Source organism: Uranotaenia lowii, chromosome 2 (genome assembly GCF_029784155.1).
Source record: "Uranotaenia lowii strain MFRU-FL chromosome 2, ASM2978415v1, whole genome shotgun sequence".
Lineage (NCBI taxonomy): Eukaryota > Metazoa > Arthropoda > Insecta > Diptera > Culicidae > Uranotaenia > Uranotaenia lowii.
Window position 1 is genome coordinate 186,501,273 of NC_073692.1, and position 21,093 is coordinate 186,522,365.

The following is a 21,093-nucleotide window of genomic DNA, read 5'->3' on the forward strand; positions in this document are numbered from 1 at the left end:
AAAAATTTCCAATGATACTACACAGTATTAAATAATTACATGTTATAACCTGCAAATAAATGGAACACGTTATTTCTTCTAAATTTACATGACTTATGACGTAATGTAAATTCCCGAAACGAAAAAATGACATTGTGAATTTACATGACCACACAGTATTAAATAATTACATGTTATAACCTGCAAATAAATGGAACACGTTATTTCTTCTAAATTTACATGACTTATGACGTAATGTAAATTCCCGAAACGAAAAAATGACATTGTGAATTTACATGACCATAACAATGAAGCCGTTCCAGCTCATTATTCCCTTTTAGTTTTTGAATCATTGTTTTATCAACTTTTAGCCATCAGCCTTGTAACAAAGCATGACAATGATTAGAAAGATTTTCATAAGGGTTCACATAACTGAAATCTCCGAATTCCAGATTTAAAACGGCATTTTCTTGGCGCATCAAATCGAACTTGCTCCTTACCGGTCGGTCGTTCGGTGTTTGTTTGTGAAACGATCCTGCTACAGGGTGTATCTGAATTTTCTTTTAGTTTCTTTAATACTTTTTGGATGGATGATTTTGAAAACAATTTTTCATTACTTTTCAAAATAGGCAGCACTAAGTTAATCTTGAACGTTTTTTGATTATTAATACTTGTTATTTGTTCGTTGTACATTGAAATGTCCTTTGCAAAATGATGGAATGTGAGGAAGGGTTAATAAAGGTTGTAGTTTGTTTGTATAAATATTAAACAATTCAAAACGATTCACATGTATATAAATCCAAGAACCTGTTTTTTTTTAGAATTCACAAGTTTATACTTAAATCGAATAATAAAGAGGTAAAAAGCTTCATTGTGCTGAAACTTTTGTAACAGTAAATTGAGAATATTGTTGACCATTTTGTGCAATATTTATTCAAACTATAGCTTAGTTCTTTTAGAAATGGGACAGTTACGAATGCCTGTATCTAAAAAACCATTCGTTTGAACGAGATACTTTCTATGAAGAAAAAGAAGGTAATGTTATGATCTTTTATGAAAAAATTTGAAAAAAAATATTTACCGATTTTTGTTTAAGAAATTTCTACTTTATTCGTGGTATCTCCCATTGGCCGGCGCACACTTTTTTCAGTCATGGTATTGATCAGTTTCTCCAACTTATACTTCGTAAAATCTATATTTTAGGTGGCTTCACCCTCCTTCTTCAATTTCTGATACTTTTTGGTCCAATACTTCTCTGGAAACTGGAAACTGGAAGCATTTTAGTGGATACAGTTGTTTCGAAATGAACAAATTTGATTATTTTTTACCACATTTTTGAACGTTTTTTTTTCGGTACCGGTTTTACAGCTTAAGAGCTTTGGAACTATCAAAAAATGGATGTTTGAAGTTGGATTTCAATGAGTCATCACTAGGCAACACTATCAGCTTATCGGAGAAAATTGTTTTGGACATTTCAGCGATCTACCCTTAGTTTTTCGTTTATTAAAAATTAAAAATGCTGGTATGAGACTTGACTTCCTTGATGATCCTTAACCGTTGTTGCCGATCATGTGCTTCACTCCAATGCTTGATTTGAACTTTGTGAACATTATTGACAGTGTTTGCATACTTATCCACCACAAAAAGTCAGTAATTCTTTGAATAATCAACGGTTTTGTCAGCTATCAATTTGATAATGACATATTTTAAAGGAAACTGTGCAAAATTATTTTTTTCTTTTTCTCTTGCATCGTACATATCTCAAAAACGCGTAAATTTTAAATTTTGAAAAAAAATAGGTCGAATAGTACTTTTTACAGGCAACAAAATGCTGTCAAAATTTTTAATATCCAATAACTAGTTAACGAGCTATTAGCAAATGAAAGTGTCCCATTTCTAAAAGAACTAAGCTTTAAAAGTCTGACTACGTTATGTGCTATTCATTTTTAATTATTAGATTTCGTATCAATGTTATCGGTTAGAGCTATTCCTACATTTTTTTAAATATTAAAAATCAAAGACTAGAAGTGAACTGTTGCTTAGAACAAAATATCACTTTTCCAATAAAGTCTACGAAATTCAATCTAGTAATATACTATTTAGAGGAGGTTTTTTTTACAATAAGCAATAAAATATAGTTTGTTTTTGGTGGAAATTGTTAAAAGGATTTCACTTTTTTATATTTATTAAAATAGGCAAACAATAAGACACACCCTGTGCGCGATAGCAACGTTTCAGATTCCAAACATCGTTTCAAGCAAAAGTCATGTAAAATTACAAAAAATTAACTCGAATGAGGAAACGAATGGTTTTTTCAGGGCTGCGTTATAATATACAACACATCTGACCGAATTTTACATGAAATCATATTTTACATCAAATGTAAAATTCAGATTTTTTTTGTGTGTAGATACTAGATACAGAATCCAAAATATGAAAACAGAATTACAATTATGATTTTGACATTATGGAACCAGAATTTCCTGAATGAATTTAATCTTATTTAAAATTTAATATAAAGAATTGAGTTTCAATCAACAAGTGAGAAAATTTTGAAAAACTGTTGCAGAATTCTGAACCTGGTATAAGTTTTTGAAGTTGTGGTATCAGTTCTAAGTCAATTTGTTACTCTTGAATAACCTCACTCAATCATTGAAATTTGATCGAGAATTAAAAATTAAGTTTAGAGTAAAAAAACTCGCTTGCTTTTCCTGGACCCTCATATGGGAGGGTTTAAACCCCCAAAACGTCCCCCATTTCTATGGCCATGCCAGTTTTACCCGGGGGTTGCTCAGATTAAAAAAAAAATTGGGAGATGCTAGGTCCAGTCCGGTTGCCCGGCTATCGAGGAAAACGGCCTGGTGCCAGGATTATTCACAATTTTTACCAAATTTTCAAATTTTTCACTTGTTTTAGCGAAATAAATTCATATGCAATTTTTGAACTTGTAAAATAATATTGGGACTTCGCTGATGTGCCTTCGTAAAAATCATTTTTTGAGTGTTCATTTTTCAGCTTCTCTCTTGCTTTTTTAAGGAAAATACGTAGATTTTGGCAAATTCTGGGCAAACAGATTTTATCTGGTTTTGAGTTTTAAATTTAGAAACCCAATGCCCGGATTTGCTTGTCCCGGATACGTACAGAAAAAATCTGTGAAGCCAACTCAATAAATAACGAGTTAAAAAAGTGAACAGATACATGAAATTGAAATACATAATTCCAAAACTAAGATTTAAGAATTACAAATTAAAGCTTTTCAAACTCGAATCAGCATTGAGAATGAACGAAAATTTCAATTCGGAAAATCTATTTAAAAATTTAATCACAGGCTAACTAGTTGTTATCAATAACTAAATTGACATTTTCATCCCGAAGAAGTTGTTGTAAACCTTTGAGTACTTGAACATATATAAAATTTCATGAAACGTAGAGCCAATATTTACCAAAACCACACAAAATTTGAGCAAAGTTTCAGTAACGGAAATAATTTTATTTCTGTTTTCGATTAAAAGTTAATCATCGTTGATTTATTATTATTGTTTTTTGGTTTTGAAACTTTAAAAAAATCCTTGTACTGATTATGCCAGTTCAAATGTACTGTTTTTATATTATTTTTCATGAATTTTCTATGAAGGCTACAAAATTTCATTATTAGAGATTTATACTGGTCAATCCATATTTTTTCCAAAAATCTAAGCGTTAGCGAGCATTGATGAATAATATACAATGTATCCAATTAAATTTTATTCAATTCGGCGCCCAATACTGAAGAATCACATGTGACATAACATGAGATTTTTAAATTATCCAGATGCATTAAATTCTGTAGACACGTTCACTTGACGTCATGAATTTTTAAAATTCTACCAGTTGTCAGTAGCATAATTTTTGAAGATTAAAATTTTCGACATCTTAAATTTCAGTAGAATTTTTCCTCAAACTTCTAAAACTTGTAAGGGATTAGCTAAATCTGGGGAATGTCTTAATAAGCTTGATAATAAAAATACTTTATTCTTTTAAAAGCTTTTCTTTGTCGAAGAAATTATATTCTGCTTTTGTAAATATGTTCAAATCTTTCACATTAACATTATGCAAAGTATTCATTTAAGTCAGTTTATGTCGTTAACGTTTCACGTTTTAAATTTGTTATACAATCAAACCATATCAGAAGAGTTGGCGATCCAGAAGAAAAAACCTCTAATGGGTTTAAAACTATTTTCGAAAAACTAATGTTCATTCATCATTCATATACTTTGATGTTTTTTATTAAAAACAAAAAAATGATGAATCTTTAATGTGGCTCTTTCAAACACTGAAATTTTGAAAATTTGAGGTTTTTGGCTCTTCCGACTCAAAAGGTTGCCGACCACTGGTCTAGACGAATCTTTCTGACGGTGTACCGGTCGGCGTTGAATTTCTTGGCGATGTCATAGTCCGACTGCCCTGGGTTTGCCTTGATCGTTCTCAACACCTACAAATGCAGTTTCCGATCCTTAGTTCCACTATGACGCTTGAACCTGCCGATCGATAGTATGCATCTTACGGAACCATTTGACAACGCTGCACACGTGCGATTTGACCATTTTTACAGATTTCGCGATTTTTGAACCCGACCACGTGACGTGGGTGTCCAAAATTAAGTTTCGTCTCCCGGCTTCTATCACTTGTAACTTTTTTTTGGAACAAAACGAACCGTATAGAGATTTTCAGCACTGATAGAGGAAACATTTCCAAACAAAGTACTGTCAAAACATTCCAGATCCGACAACTAAGGAGCGCTATGGTGTAATAAACAGTGCGTACAGATTTTGGGTGATCCATGCTTTAGTAGTTTTTCTTTACTTCGGCCTTAGCACAATTAAGTTTTTTTTTGTCAATTCTTTGAAAGCAAACTTAAATTCTTCCTTGGTAAGGTATTTCTTACAACGTGCAAGGGCTTTCTCTTTGATTCGCATAATCTTTCACACGTCTAACGACATCCATGGGTAAGAACTAAGAATCCTTGATTTTGGTTTCAGCTGATACTGTTATTGAGTATTTTTCCTTAAATCTCCAAAGCCGTGCGAGTCAATATGACCCGAAGCGCAGATTCAAAGTATCTTAATCATCATTCTAATATACTGAAGAACTTAGATTTTTTAGAGATCAAGTTTATTCTATGAAAATGATAATCAAATTGACGAAAAAAAACTTAAATTTGAGTTTAGAAAATCGGTATATTGAGAAATGAGGTACAGAGGGGTCGATTAATTGACATCAATTGGTAAGCCACCCAATTCAAGACGCAAGTAAATGTAATGGAAGCCATCAACGTGTAAGTTCTCAATTTCCGTGACAATAAGCGATTCTTTTACGAGTACAGCGAGCCCCCTACTACTTGAATCAGGATGGCAGGAAAGGAAGCTGCGATATCTGTAAGTGGCAAAATGTTTACTTTCCTCCTTTAACCAGGTCTCTCCTAGCACCAGAACATCATCAGATGCTGGAAATTGTTGTAAAAACATTTTGAAAGAATCCAACTTGTTTGGATCATGCAGGCCACTGACAGTAAGTTGGAACAATCTTAGAAAATGACGATAATTTTTATTTCGTTTTTTTTTTTCATGTAAATAATATAACGAATCATGTGGTACATTTTTATTATTATTATCCATTTCTATTGAAAAGTATAGGGTTTTACATAAAATACAATATTGATAATTTCTAAATGTCTCTTACTCCAATGTTGACATGTTTCGGCGAAGACATTTCCGGCATTGTGATTGATGTTTCCATGTCGAATGAGTGAGTCAGTTAACGTTTTTGGGTGGATTAGGCAAGCGCAAGTATATCATTTCTGTTCCCAATTTGCTACATTTTTGCCCTATCGTGGCGTTGAAACAGAATTTTGCCATTACGCCCGGGAAAAACAAATTTTATGTCGAGCTCGTTTTGCAAATTTGTTTGCTTCATCCAGTAACTCCATCCTGAAAGAAGTGAGTTTATCGCAAATTGTCACTTTGTTTGACAACCCAGCAAAGCTTCATCGATCTCTGAACTGCCTTTAAAACTCCGTGCACACACTTTTTTTTTGAAAAACAAGCTCCTTGGTGGTTAATGTACGCTCGAAAGTAACTATGAACGGAGTCGTTCTACTCGTTGAATTCTTGCTCACCAATCTTCTCGCCTCGGTAACGTCACCATCCTCCAGAGAACAGCCTATTTCAGCAGCAAATTTTCTTAACGCATCCATAGCGTTTCTTGGGGGATCATTGGCATTCCAAGCACGATTACATTCTTTTCAAGAGCAGACCTGTTTGCCTTATCTAGCTCCATTTCTAGTCTGTCAACATTACTAGACAAGTCGTACTGTTTTTGTCGCCAGAAGTTGAAAACTAACGGTAGTTTTCAACTTCTCATTGTCGGCTTGAATTTCCCTGATAGCCTTTCCAATCGATTTAAAATTCCCCTTCAGTTCTTCGAATTTGTTAGACAGGAGTTCCTGGGATTCTTCTATGTTCCTATTGGTCTCTACTAAGCTGTCGACAACTGCGCGAGTTTTCTAAAGTTTGTCTCAAACACTTCGAACCGTAGACTTATCCTCCTTGATCCCTCGAACATACTCCGTTAGCTTCCGAATATCCTCGCTAGCTGATAGCACGGTTTACTGCCTGTGTAACACGTGCAAACAGAAAAAAGATTCTTCACCTGAAGAGTACCGATCTATGACAGCACATTTTAGAAATATGTAGGGGAGAGTTGGGTAAAGTGGGCCCTGGGAAACGCGGAGTCATCGCAGTTTTGGCTGTATTTGCACCATATCAAATTTTCCCACATCAATTTCGAGCACCCGCTTTACATCAAGTCTCAAATACTTTTGGTCATTTTTTCGTTTGGAGATCGAACATCTGCACAAAGCGAAGAAGTCAAAAACTCCACTTGCTAGCCTACATTCAACGCGCGTAGTTATCCTTTTATCAATGTTGCTTCTCAGTCGGTTGAAATATAGCGATTGAGTGGTTAAAAATGCAATTTGTAGTAAATCCGAAACACTTGGATCCTCCATGTAATTCAAAGAAGAAAATGAATTCACCCGAACCTTCGTTTCATCGTACAGTTAAACAGTTAGTACTATTGTAACAGTAAAAAAGTAAGTAATGAGTCGCTGGCCACTTTAAACAAAACATATGTTTTTTGAGGTTCTGTGTACTGTTCAGAAAAATTTAATTGAATATCAAAAACAGGTGGTCATCAAAATAAAGAGTGTTGTTTCATATTTAGTTTTTCAATTTTTATTGCAATATTTTTTTTAAACTAATTTGAATGATTAGATTTTTTACCAGTTGTCTCGTTTCAATTTTTCTCCTGCAGATTTGGTAATTCGAAAGGAAACCGGGCTGGACACTAGTCTAGGAAGCAAAGATTGAACGTTATAGATACGAAAATGTTGTCGAGCTTATTTTTCAAAAGAAAACGTCTTAGAAACAAACAAGTTTGTAGATTTCGTGTTTAGATAGAATTTTCTGAATTTTTAGATGGGGAAGGGTTGAATCATCCAATAAAATAATAATCCCAGAAAAAAACTATTTTTACATGATTCAGTGCGTATCTAAAGGTGCCCTCTTAATGAATATTCTGAGTATACAAGCGAAGGAAATCAATTATTTGATATCAGCTGAGAAGCCAGGATCATGTTTACTTGTGACTACTTTTTTATGTATATACAATTAGTTATCACGAAACGTTATGGATACCTACTATAATACAAGAGTTTTAGGGTTTACCACCCATGTTTGTGTTTATTGATCGTAATCGTTTTCGTAAGGCCTATGCCATGGCCCCCTGATCCTCCATACCCACCGCCATAACTACCACCGCCTCCAGATCCGTATCCTCCACCTGTTCCATATCCTGATCCCTGCCCATGGCCACCCTGACCTCCATGGCCCTGTCCTTCATAACCTCCATATCCTCCTTGTTGTCCTCCCCAACCACCCTGTTGACCACCACCGTATCCAGACTGATGACCCCCTGAAGATCCACTCGAGGCAAAACTGCTCGCTCCAGCGTAGGCAAAGCTACCACCGGAAGCCCCAGCACCACCAGATCCACCTCCATGATGACCGGATGAAGGAACCGTAACGATAACTGGCTTCTCTACCGGAACTTCCTTAATAACAGTTACCGGTTTTTCGATGTAAACCGGATATGGACGATCTACATGCACTGCTACCGGTTTCTCTATGTACACCGGGCCCGGAGCGGGTTTGTAACCTCCCCCATGTCCACCTCCGCCATGTCCTCCATGTCCATCTCCGCCATAACCTCCATAGCCGCCACCTCCGTTGTAGCCTGAACCGCCGCCGCCGCCGGAATAGCCACCTCCAGTCTGTGAACCGGCATGAGCTGTTGCAACAGCTGTAGCAGTAGCCGTGGCAGAGCTACCTCCATGACCTCCACCACCGCCTCCGCCTCCATAATGTCCACCACCTCCGTAATGGCCACCACCAGGAGAAGGTCCAACTTGGGCAGTACCATAGCCTGGTCCATAGCCTCCTCCTCCTCCATATTTTCCACCACCTCCGCCTCCGCCACCTCCACCGTGACCGGCACCGAACCCGATGCTTAGCCCAAAGCCACCGCCGCCACTGTTGTGTCCAGAGTCACCATCAAGTAGGTACTGCAACTTTTTCTTTAACAGAAGAGTTGGTGTGGCGGAAACCGCAGTTGCGATTATCAAAATCTGTGAAATTAAAGGAAGGAAAACAGTTTGAAACCGATCAGTAGAATATTAACAGTTTTAGTTGGCCGTCTAAAATCGGAAATGGCTTCTCGTGGATGGTACGTTCAAAGCCTCTAGCTTTTGCAACGCTTCTGAAAAATGTGTTCGATTTTATAACCGATACTGACCGATATCCAGTTTTTTTAAACAGCTTAAGTGATTCCTATATGAAGATACTATAGACCTGAACGATTACAGACCAACAGTGTTCGGCATCGCTAACTGAAAAATTAGCGCAGCTAGTTAAATCGCTAAATCATTCAAAGTTAGCGATCGCTAATTAAATACGCTAAATGTGGCAAAAAAATTATCGCTTTAATCTTAAAACGCTAATCGCTTATTCTTCTTTTGTAACGCCTTTCCCCCCTTCGATTTTTTCAACTCCTCAAGCGGGAAAAAATAAAGTTTAAAGTATTTCATTTCGAGAAAATCGATAAATTGATCAATTTTTTTTACAAGCAGCAAAACATGGCTGTCAAAGATTGGAATTTTAACTTCTCTCTGTGATCTACAAATAAAAAATATCCGAATTTTTAACAATTACCAGAATAAAAAACAAGAAAACAATTTTTTTTTATTTTGGATCAAAATTTACTCGATTTATCGGTTTTGTGCTAAGTAGATAGTATGTTATTTTGTTGCAAACAATCTTTTGAGCAATCATTAACTTTTTTGCGTTTTTATTACATGATCCTTATTAAAAATCTTTAACCTGTTTTAACCTTTTTTTAAACTTGCAGGAGTATTGTCAAACGTTAACATTTTTACAATTTCTATTTACACCTTTTATTGTCATCTTCTTCTGTAAATGTTGTGTGGTAAAAGAGGGGAAAATGACACTTAATACATCTTTCCTCTAATTTCAGTACGCATTTCTCCAATGAATCTAATTATGTCACCTCAAATTGATAAATGACAAAAAGTTTATTCTATCACTGAAAATTTGAGAGATTGATACATATATATGGGAGTTAGCGGTCTTCAATTAGCGGAACAAAAAAATAACGGAACTTTCTAATTCGCTAGATCAATCAAAACTTAGCGGCAAAATTAAACCGCTAACAAAAAGTTAGCGGATTAACTAGCGATTAGCGGTTCAGCGCTTTTGTGCCGAACACTGCAGACCAGGCTTCCGAAAAGTACAGCTTTGCTATGACAGCTTTTTTCTTGCCAAGCCAACTGTCTTGGTTTTCCTTACCACTCGGTTCGCTGCTGTACTGTCGGTAACGAATCGTAATGCTTCGGCTACATCGCACACGTGCGAGAACCCAGGCTGTATCTGAACAATCGGCTCAAAGCATGCGTTACCGAAAATGTTGTGCTTTAAGCTGTAGCGAACCCAACCGACAGTTCGGTTTCCATCCCTTCATGCCTCCAATTTCAAAAATAATTCCATCCTAACTGTCGGCTGCAGGGCGTGACAGTTTTTGCAGGACTGTCACGGGTGACTGTCATGCCCATACCGTATCCATTCCCGATCGTATGCGCTGCTGCTCGATTTCGAATAGATCGAACGAGCCATCTATTCGCACCGAGCAGCAGCATACGATCGGCGCGTAACGCGATGTGTGGTGCCGGTGCAGATTAGGCGAAAAGGGAAGGGGAGGGTGATTGGGGTGATCACCACCCGCAGTAGCTTCAAGCAAAAGGAAAATTCATACGTTCGTTCGAAATTTACTCGGCCCGAGCGAATCTCGGCTACAGTCGGACGGAGTAAGCAGTACTGTCATGCGAAATTCAACGCATTGAAAACTGTCACGAAGATCTTTCCAAAACTGTCACGAAGCTTGAAAAATTTTCAAGCCCACGAACAAACTTTCGCATGAGGTAAAACGAGGCCTCGCTGTACATCACACGACCGCTCTTTTTAGAACTGTCGGGGAAGAAATATTCGGGAAGCTTTCATCGAGGTGCATGTGCGAAGTTCGCAAGAATACTGTCGTTCGCTAGTACTTTTCGGAAGCCTGCTGCAGACCAATATCATTATTGTAAATTTTGAACAAAATCTTGAAACAATTATTAGCCACAAGGATAATAGATTTTCTAATCCTGTTCAATTTGTTGTGTGTACACCAACATGGGTTCAGAAGAGGATACAGTACGGGGGAATAGCAATAGAGAGGAAATTCTTTGTATTTTGAATGGTAATAATTAAAATTCCATAATTACTGTACAACTTGCGTGATCATTGGCGTAAATCTCTCTTCATCTCAGTCCCCCGTACAGTACTCTTTCTGCCACTTGCGAGCTGTTATCTACAATCCAATCAATGCAAAAACTCAATCTGATCGGCGAAATTCGTTTCTTCGTCGATGACTCAAGTTTCTCATAAAGTAATTCTAATGGTCAAAAAATAATAGAACATACGAAGCAACCTCTGACTAACCTTAAGTAGTACTTCGACTCGAATTTGCTATCCTTGACTATGTGAACATCTCAATAGGAGACTCACAAATCAAACAAGTTAGATCTTGTAAATATCTCGGCTTTATCGACACCACTTTGAACTGGGAATCCCATATCTGGCTTCTTAACAAAAATCGCCCCTATAAGTATAATATTTCGAAAAATATCTCCGTACTTTCCTGTATGCTGGCTTAAAAAACTGTACTTCTCCCTAAAACACTTAAGATTACAATATCTTGTATCAGCCTGGGCAACTGCGAGTAAACCTATGTTTACGAACTGAAAACTCTCCAAAATCGTTCCTTGAATGCAGTACCTATACAACCTTATTTTTTCACTTTATCGCTCTATCACAACGACACGGATTCATTTCTTTCAATCAGAGGTCCCTATGGAGCGATTTTTCTCATATGCAATCCCATCTACACAAAATATCAAAAATACAAAGAAACTGGGAATGAGTTCAGTATTATACCTTCCAACAACCATCAGGTATGTCTGCTTAGAAGGTAGTTTCTGATATCTTCAAACAGTACCTAATTGCTAATACACGAGCAGACATTGGAGAAGGGTTATTAAACCATCTAATCGAAAATGAAAACTTTGATTACAGCTGTCAAATGCATAATTCCCTTCGCAATTTGTTCACCAAACTCAATCACCAACATTAAATCTCCTTTGTAACATTAAAATAAGGCTTTAAATCCAAAATTAAATGAATAATAGAATAGAATTTAATTCAAATTCCATGGAGATTAGGGTGTCCCAAAATTGCATAACTTCTGGGAATCTGGAGGCTCACCCTCCAAACAGTAGATTAGGATGTGCAGAACAAACTTTTGTATGGGGCCTACTTAAAAAAAATCATGTTTAGAGGTTCCGCAAGCGCGATCTTTGAAAAAAGTTCACTTTCAAAAGATTTGATTTTAAATAAATTCTGGATCCAAAAATTTTCATAAAATTTATATACAGTCCTCCCACAGTCATGGGTCACACGCAATTATTAGTCAGCGGCCATTTGAACTGCTTATATCTACTAAACTAAAAGAAAAATTTTCATACTACTTTTTTTAGTTTATCGATAATATCATCAAAATGCATTAAAAATATTATGTGTGCGCTTAATACCAGTAAAATTTCTGTTTGAATAGTTTTTGTCATACGTTAATAATTATCTGTTGAACTATCGCAAAATTTCTAATGTTATAAGGTTGAGATCTCAAACCGTTGAGCCCCTTATGCGTGTATTTGGAAAATTCCAACAAAATAAATAGGTCTCATACAAGCAAAAAGGACGAGTTTACGTTTTCCAAAAGAAACTGAGCGAATAAAACACGAAATTTCAAAATTATTTACAAAATAAAATTGACCAATAATTGTTACAACTTCTACCAAATTTCACACAATCATAGGTCACTTTTTTGCCAGCAAAGCAAAACATTTCTTGGTTGCTATAGCTCTACCCAAATGCCCTTTAAATTTATACTATCAAAGAATGCCCCTGAATGTTTGCCAGAATCGCGATGATTTCCATGTTTATATTCGGGTGTTGCCATGGACTTCTATGTGACTAATAATTGTGAGCAATTTGAGTAATAATTGTTACGTGCTACAATTTTGACCCATAATTGTGGTTTTGAAAAACGCTTATTGTTTTAGTAAATTATGATATTTAAAAAAAAAACTGACAACAAAAACACATTTGAACTCAAAGAGGAAGCATTTTATGACTGAAATTCATGCAAAGCTTGGTATTTGGTCAACTAACACCCGAATAAACAAGCATTACGAAGATACGTTAAGTGACTAATGATTGTGGGGGGACTTTAATATTTTTTTTATTTTTTTTTTAGTAAAATACTACACGTTAAAAATGAAAAATAAACCAAATTTGTATCAAAATGTAAAACAAGCAAGCTTTTTCCAAGAAAAAAAAATATTTTGGTCCAAACATTTTGTATTCAACTGACCAAAATGTGTTCCAAGCGTAAAATATTTTTAATACCAATGCCATCAAAAGATGCGAATTTTTGTGCACTTAAACTTTGCTCAACAAAACATGTTGTTTGTATCATCGTGTGAAGAGCTATTCACGGTTTAATCCTTAATAAAAATCACAACTTAGGATATTTTTTATTTAATTCATCAAATTTGTCTTAATAAACACTTTATTTAAAATCAAAATACTTGCAAATAAAGACTCGGATGGTTTAAGGGAGTCATCAGAAGGTCATATCCCAAATTTGAGCGGAATCGGACAACAGGAAGAGGTTGCACTGAATCTCCAGTGTGAAAGGGATTCTGAGACATAGTGTTCTAAAGAAGCATAAAAAACTGGTTTTTCATCATATTTTTTTTTGTTTACCAATCGATTGCTTGATTATTTAGATTTTATTAAAATTTCAATTAAGACTAACATTTCACCTGAAGACTTTATATATATATATATATATATATATATATATATATATATATATATATATATATATATATATATATATATATATATATATATATATATATATATATATATATATATATATATATATATATCTATATATATATATATATCTATATATATATATATATATATATATATATATATATATATATATATATATATATATATATATATATATATATATATATATATATATATATATATATATATATATATATATATATATATATATATATATATATATATATATATATATATATATATATATATATATATATATATATATATATATATATTTTTTTTTTTTTTTTTTTTTTTTTTTAATAAATAAAATAATTCACCTGAAGACTGCAACTCGATAGGACTTAAAACAAAAAAAATATGGCTATTCAAAGATTGTATTTTGGTTACAAATCGTCCTGTAAAACGCAATGAGTAAAATGTACTCATTGTGTGTTAAACGACAATTTGCTACAAAAATCCAATCTTTGAACAGCCATAACTTTTTTGTTTTAAGTCCAATCGAGTTGCAGATTTCAGGTGAAATGTTAGTCTTAATTGAAATTTGAATAAAATCTACATAATCAAGCAATCGATTGGTAAAGACAAAAATGTATGATGAGAAACCAGTTTTTTATGCTTCTTTAGAACACTATGTCTCAGAATCCCTTCCACACTTGAGATTCAGTGAAACCTCTTCATGTTGTCCGATTCCGCTCAAATTTGGGATATGGCCTTTTGATGACTCCCTCAAACCATCCAAGTCTTTATTTGCAAGTATTTTGATTTTAAAGTACGTATTTGTTAAGACAAATTGATTGATAAATTAAATACAAATATCCTATATGGTGATTTTTATTAAGGATTATACCGTGAATAGCTCTTCACACGATGATACAAACAACATATTTTGTTCAGCAAAGTTTAAGTGCACAATAATCCGCATTTTTTGATGGCATTGGTATTGAAAATATTTTACGCTTGGTACACATTTTGGTCAGTTGAATACATAATTTTTGAACCAAAAATATTTTTTTTCTTGGAAATAGCTTGCTTGTTTTACATTTCGATAACGTATAGTATTTAACTAAAAAAAATGAAAAAAATATTAAATACTTACATTTTATGAAAATTTTTGGACCCAGAATTTATTTAAAATCAAATCTTTTGAAAGTGGACTTTTTTCAAAGATCGCGCTTGCGGAACCTCTAAACATGATTTTTTTTAAGTCGGCCTACTACAAAAAGTTTCGGCACATCCTTATCTTTACCATTTGGAGGGTGAGCCCCCAGATTCCCAGAAGTTATGCAATTTTGAGACACCCTAATGGAGATACATACCGTCAACTGGGGCAACATGCAACAATTTTCAACTTAAATTGCTTCTAAAAAACTTATGTTCACAGTTAATCGTATCCTTTATGCATCAAAAGTTTTAAGGATGCTGGGACATCAAATTGGCGTAGTTAAAAAAATTATTGGTTTCTTCAGTTATTTTTAATTTTCTAAAAACATGCGATTTTCACCCTTCTTAGAAAATGGGGTAACTTGCAACAAACTTTGTTTTTAATGAAAAATCTTATGAACACGTACGAAAATTCATAATTTTTAATATATTTGCGATGTCTTAAAGACCATTACGCATGACAACACCAATTGCAGTAGTTTTTGGGTCTGTAAAAACAAATTTTCACATTTTTTCTGAAATTAAGGATGCTGCATACATTTAGGGGTTAAATAATACTACGAAAAATTCTAAAAGCTGAAATCATAAAAATAAATGTTTGGAAGAATGAAATTTAAATGTTTACAAACGCGTGATGCAAAACATTCATATTCCAGCACATGGAAACGATATTTACAAAGTGTTTTTTTGATTAGCATTTTGTTGCATTTTACCCCAGACACCTAACTGAATATTAAAAATATTCATATAAAAAAATTGGGTGATTGTTCGAAAAATATTTTTACACCAACAATGTTGGTATAATATGAGGAAACCTGTAAAAAGTTTGTAGGTAATTTTATCAAACCGATCCGTCATACTGGGTAAAGTTTTTTTCGACATCAAAAAATGTAAAAATTTGTTTATTTATTGCTGGATTTTTCAAATTTTACATAAAAATACAAAACTTAAGACAACTAGCTTAAGATGCGAGAAATTATGTCATCATCATTTTGTTATCATTAAAAGATAACTTTATTACAATACATTAAATTAAAAATTGATTCAACGTAGTGTTATATATATGTTGCATCGAACCCCGCTGTTGCATGATGCCCCGTTTGACGGTACATTGTAAGAGCTCGAGCGTAAAATTTAAAATTTGAAATTTAATTTTATTTATTTATTGATCATATTTGAGTTTCTTTTATCAATTTCAAATCAAGATTTGAGAAACAAAATACAAATGAAATCCAAATATAAATTTGAGAATCAAAGGTACAATCAGATCCTGAGCAGAAATTGTAAAATTTATTATTTTTGCTTCGAATCTTTATTTCATTTTCATATCCTTTAAAACAGTTCAGTACCTTTAACAAAGATCTCAAGTTTCAGAGAAACCGTGAAACTCATTATACAACGCAAGAATTGAAAGTCACAAAAAATTGAATTTCTTTTGTAAAACTTGTAAAAAGATAGAAATTAAAAGCATAGAAATGATAAGCAGTTGGAAAATCTTGCATATAGATGCCTGAATTTTAAATCCATAACGGAAACTGGATCAAGATTTTTGGTGAAAAAAATTACCGTTCTGTTCAATTACATTCAATTTCAACCGATAGTGATAAATTTATAAAGCAGAAACTCATAGGGTGACCAATTCTAGTGGTAAATCAAAAAATTTCTACATATTGAGGACCAAATCTGAGGTGTATCGACTATTACTCAACGCTTTTTGTTACCCTAGGCCAGGGGTTTTCAGATCACTTGCTCGGCGGAGCACTTTTTAAAACCAAAAATTTTGGCGGAGCACCTACATTTTTGAAAGAATGAAAAACCCAGTTTTGAAAACGTGATAGTATTTATCGTTTAAATAAGATGTGTCTTGTCATCGTAGTCAATAAAATCAGTAATGAATGGCTACGCTTTGAATAGTCTTGATTTTAATAACAAAATATGTGGCATCAAAAATTAATGATTTCAATAGAACAAATACGCTTTCTTCGATTTTTCAAGCTGTAACAAGTTTGGTTAAATTTGTGTCAGTTGTAGCCTGACGTCTTGTTCCGCGGTTAGTCGGGATCGGTATTTTGTCTTCGTTACGATATATGTGGAAAATCCAGACTCACATAGATAAGTTGTGGAAAACGGCAGAAGATTAAGTTTTGCTTTATCGGATAAAATTTAAAATTTATTTTTCAGTTGACACCAATACTCCTCCAACGACTTTTTAGATACTAATCTTTCTTGAAGCCTACAATCCGATATCATATCTATCAAGCATTCATAGTCATGCGATGTTAATGATTCTGGTTCCTTGGACATAAAAATAGGCTGTTCCACGCTTTTAAAGTCTTCGATCTTTTTATTATTTTATGATATTCTTCTTCCGATATGTTGGAAGCTGTTCAACAAATCATGCGACAAAACATTGTAATTGTAATTGTAAATGACTTCATTAGACATGTGGGCCTGTTAGTTTAAGTTTACACCAAGGAATACAAAAATAAATTTATCAACGAAAAGTGTTGTGATTGTCATAATTCTTGGAAAATTTCGGATGATTACATCAAGGTTATTTATGATTAAATGCTTCCTAAATTTGGAAAGCTGTCCAGGTTGCGCTTTTTGATCGAATCTGCCCAAAATTTGAATTTTCTATTGATAGTCATGATTTTGCCGTTTTAACCGAAGATTGTTATTCCTTTACCTTGCATTGAAAGACTGAAGTCATTCTTAATTCAAACAGGCGAGATAACGTTTTTCTACGAGATAACCAGCGATCTTCGGTATGAAGTAGTTGCGTGGAATGTTGGCTAACCATCTCTTCGCACAATGCCTTGAATAACCCTGGATTTTACGGTCGAGCCTTAATAAAGTTGATTATGTTTATGTTTTCGTCAAAGACTTCCTTCAAAGATGATGAAAGTTTCTTCATAGCGAGTGCATGTCGATAAAGGATGTAACGACTACTACCGCAACTTTTGGTCTTTTCTTTGATCTTGGCAACGACTCCAGCAGTATTTCCAACTATAGCTTTCGCACCGTCCATACATACATCAATGCAATTTCCCCATGGAATATTGTTGTCCGTAACATAATGATCAATTATTTAGCTTGAAATTTTCAGCCCCCGACGTGGAAGTTGGCAACGGTTTGCAAAGGAACAAATCTTCTTCGAAACATTCAGAACCTTGAAAGCGAAAAAATATCATCAGAATTGCTAGTCCTGCTACATCTGTGGATTCGTCAAGCTGCATGTTGAATTTTGAAGTTCTCGGTCGCTTTCAACATCTTCATCCATGTCACAAATTCGCCAAAAACCGTGTTGTCAGACATGGGAATCGAATTTACCAATTCCACTGTATTATTATCAACCATGATACGGACGACTTTACGGTTTGATTAAGTTTTCAGCAATAGTATGCGCTTCTCCATGTTTTTCCAATCGGTAGAACAGCCTTTTCATTTCATTGATTGTTTTGCACACTCAGTCCTGCAACACACCGTTGTTCGATCAAAGCAGTGCATTTTAACAATCCACCATTCTATGCCAACATCTTGTGTACGTCGCGGAGCACTTTCAAAAGCTTCGCGGAGCACCAAGTGCTCCGCGGAGCACGATCTGAAAACCCCTGCCCTAGGCATATCTGCTCTAAAATATGTGACTAAAGAATGTGATATCTGCACATTTAAGCCATTTTCAGTTTAAATGTAACTCAGCGAATTTCTGGAATATCTCGTTATATGTTTTTCGCGGTTCTTAATGCGATAAAATGTTACAAAAAATATTTATTAGTCAATTGATTTTCATGCTTTTACAGATCTAATTGTTGATTGGTCAAGTTTTAAAATATAAGCTGATTATTCAGTAAAAAAAAATTCAATGGTTTCAAGAAGAACATCAATGTTTTTTAATTTTTTCTTACATTTCCATTCATGACATATGTCATAAGAAACCAAAATTTTTTATTACTTTCAATGAATCTTCGAATCAGCCTCTATTTAGCTGACATAAAGAAATTTCATTATTCGAACAGGGATGGTCACGATCTTTGTTCAAAAACGCCATTTCATTTTGGCCTTTTTGTCTTTTGGCTTAATTTTACAGACGCCATAAAAATTATAATGATTTCTTATCTTCGTGAATATATAGTGATCATGTAGACGGTTCCAAAATGGTGTAATGTATGGAAATCGGTTCTGTTGTTTTGAAGATACAGCCAAAATAGTATTCCGGGACTATATGACCCTAACCTGCTAAATGTCCTTTTTTTAACCGCAAAGGAAGGTTAAAATTGTTTTTCTTTTTTTCAAAGTTGATTTTCGAAAAAATAGTGAAAAATTTTCAAACTAAGGCAAATTTCTTTAAAAGTCGAACAATTTATTCTAGATAGCCCGTTTTTTTTTTAATTTCAATAATACCCGAATAAGGCTATGATGATTTAGTATCCGGGCAGTTTCAAACCTCTGTATTTTAAAAACTATTGATTTGATCGAAAAACTTTCTATAGAGGAAATGAAGGTGTTATTATGATATTTAATGTAAAAATATTTAAAAAAATAATTTATCGTGAATGACAAGAAATACTCTTACTTTATGATAAAATATAATTTTTATCTTTGCACACTTTTTTCAGCCATGTATTGATCTATTATTTTTACCACAGAAGCTAAACCTTTTCAAAATCATGATATTTTACACAAATTCATCTGTCAAAATCAATTGGAATCTGGTTGGAACCTTTTCATGAGTAGGCATCTCGAAGAATATGACCTCTTAAATTCGGGTTTGACATAAATTTCTTGGTCCATCAGAACACATCTGTCACATTGCGTAAAACCCGATTGCACAGATTGCGATCAATGGAACTGCAAATTTTTAGTTAATTTCCGGGTGTCCACTTGACAGGCAACACTTTTTGCCTGTTGGAAACGGATTAACTGCATAGTTAAGAGGTCTGCATTCAGTTGTCCCCAATAACCATAAACTTGTTACTTTAGTTGAGATCAAGGGTTCCACTCCGATGCTTGGTTTGAATTTCGTAAGCATCCTAGAGTGGCTCCTTATACTTCTCACCCATCTGGACCAAAAAAATTCAGAAAAAATAAACAGTTCATGAGTTTTCAAGTAAAAAATAATGAATTTCTGAGGCACAAAGTGCGTAAAAGGAGCAAATTTGTGCAAAATTATTTTTACTATGGCTTTTTGCACCGTAAATATCTCAAACACACGTTAACGTAAAAATGTGAAAAAAATAGGCAAGATAATGCTTTTCATAACCAACACAACGCTGCTAAAGTTTTGCAAATCCGAGCTCTAGTAACCTAGCTATCACCGAAATGAAGTGCCCGGATACTAAATGATCATAGCCTTATATCCCGGGAAAAAGTATGGAAGCATGAATAAAAATACGCAAATTTTTTTTTGATCATAACATAGTTCTCCCATAAGTTATTACAAGTCGGATTGGCTTATTTGCAAGCTTATAAATTGCACTTAATTTGGAAGTCTTATCTAATAATTATATCAAAAATGATTATCATCAGATCGTTAACCAAAATAAGAACATTAGTTTCTAAATGAGTACGAAGTTGTGGTAACATAAATCATTTGATTAAGATTTTTAAAAACTTCAGAAGTGCAGGTTATAAGCTTTCAAATAAACCAATCCGATCTGCAATAACTTGTAAGACAACTAAGTTATGGTCAAAACAAATTTACATATTTTTTTAATGATCGGACTATTTGGTGAAAATGATTAGAAAAAGATGAAACTTAAGCTAAGCTTCTGAAAAAGTTAGTCTTCAAAAATATTTCAACTAAATATCCATTAAGCAAGTGAAACTCATTAGCTTCCGAATCAGCTTACCAGATAAAAAATACGTTTGATAACAGAGATACTCGTGAAATAAAAATGCATGAAAGACTAATCCCAAACTTATGGCCGTTACACTATACTACATGGTGATCCCAAACTTTTGGACGATGACTTAAGTAGCTATTTTATATATTTTAAGTACATTGCAAATTTTTCGCACATAATTTTACAGATGTATTTTAATAAGTATGAAAAATTGATTCGAATGCAACTCGAATTTTGAAATTTGGTCCACCCCTGCCTGAGATGATCGGGTTTGAATTCTAGCCCGGTTTTTGAACTTAAAGGTAAATTTAAGATGGCTGAGATATGGCCGTTCAAAATTTTCATGTTTTTGAGGGGGTGATCCCAAACTTTTAGCCGGCAGTGTACCTTTGTAGTTAATTCGAGAAATTTGCGCTAAATGAAAATGGGAGATGTTTTTCAACATTCCACCCATT

The 21,093-nt window shown here is 34.0% G+C and overlaps 1 protein-coding gene across 2 annotated transcripts in view; it reads right to left on the minus strand.

Annotated features, from left to right (window-relative positions):
• Positions 1 to 7,224: 7,224 nt before the first annotated feature.
• The window catches only part of LOC129745653 (uncharacterized), a 29,321-nt gene continuing 15,452 nt past the window's right edge, over positions 7,225 to 21,093 (minus strand). Inside the window, exons 1-2 of one of the 2 annotated variants that reach the window (XM_055738879.1) lie at positions 12,189 to 12,206; positions 7,225 to 8,701 (exon numbers count right to left, since the gene is read on the minus strand). In XM_055738879.1, the coding sequence (XP_055594854.1) occupies positions 7,739 to 8,701; positions 12,189 to 12,206 (981 nt within the window). In that variant the 3' untranslated portion in view covers positions 7,225 to 7,738. Of the gene's footprint in view, positions 8,702 to 12,188; positions 12,207 to 21,093 lie in introns of those variants that run through there. The other variant, XM_055738878.1, reaches the window with a different exon arrangement.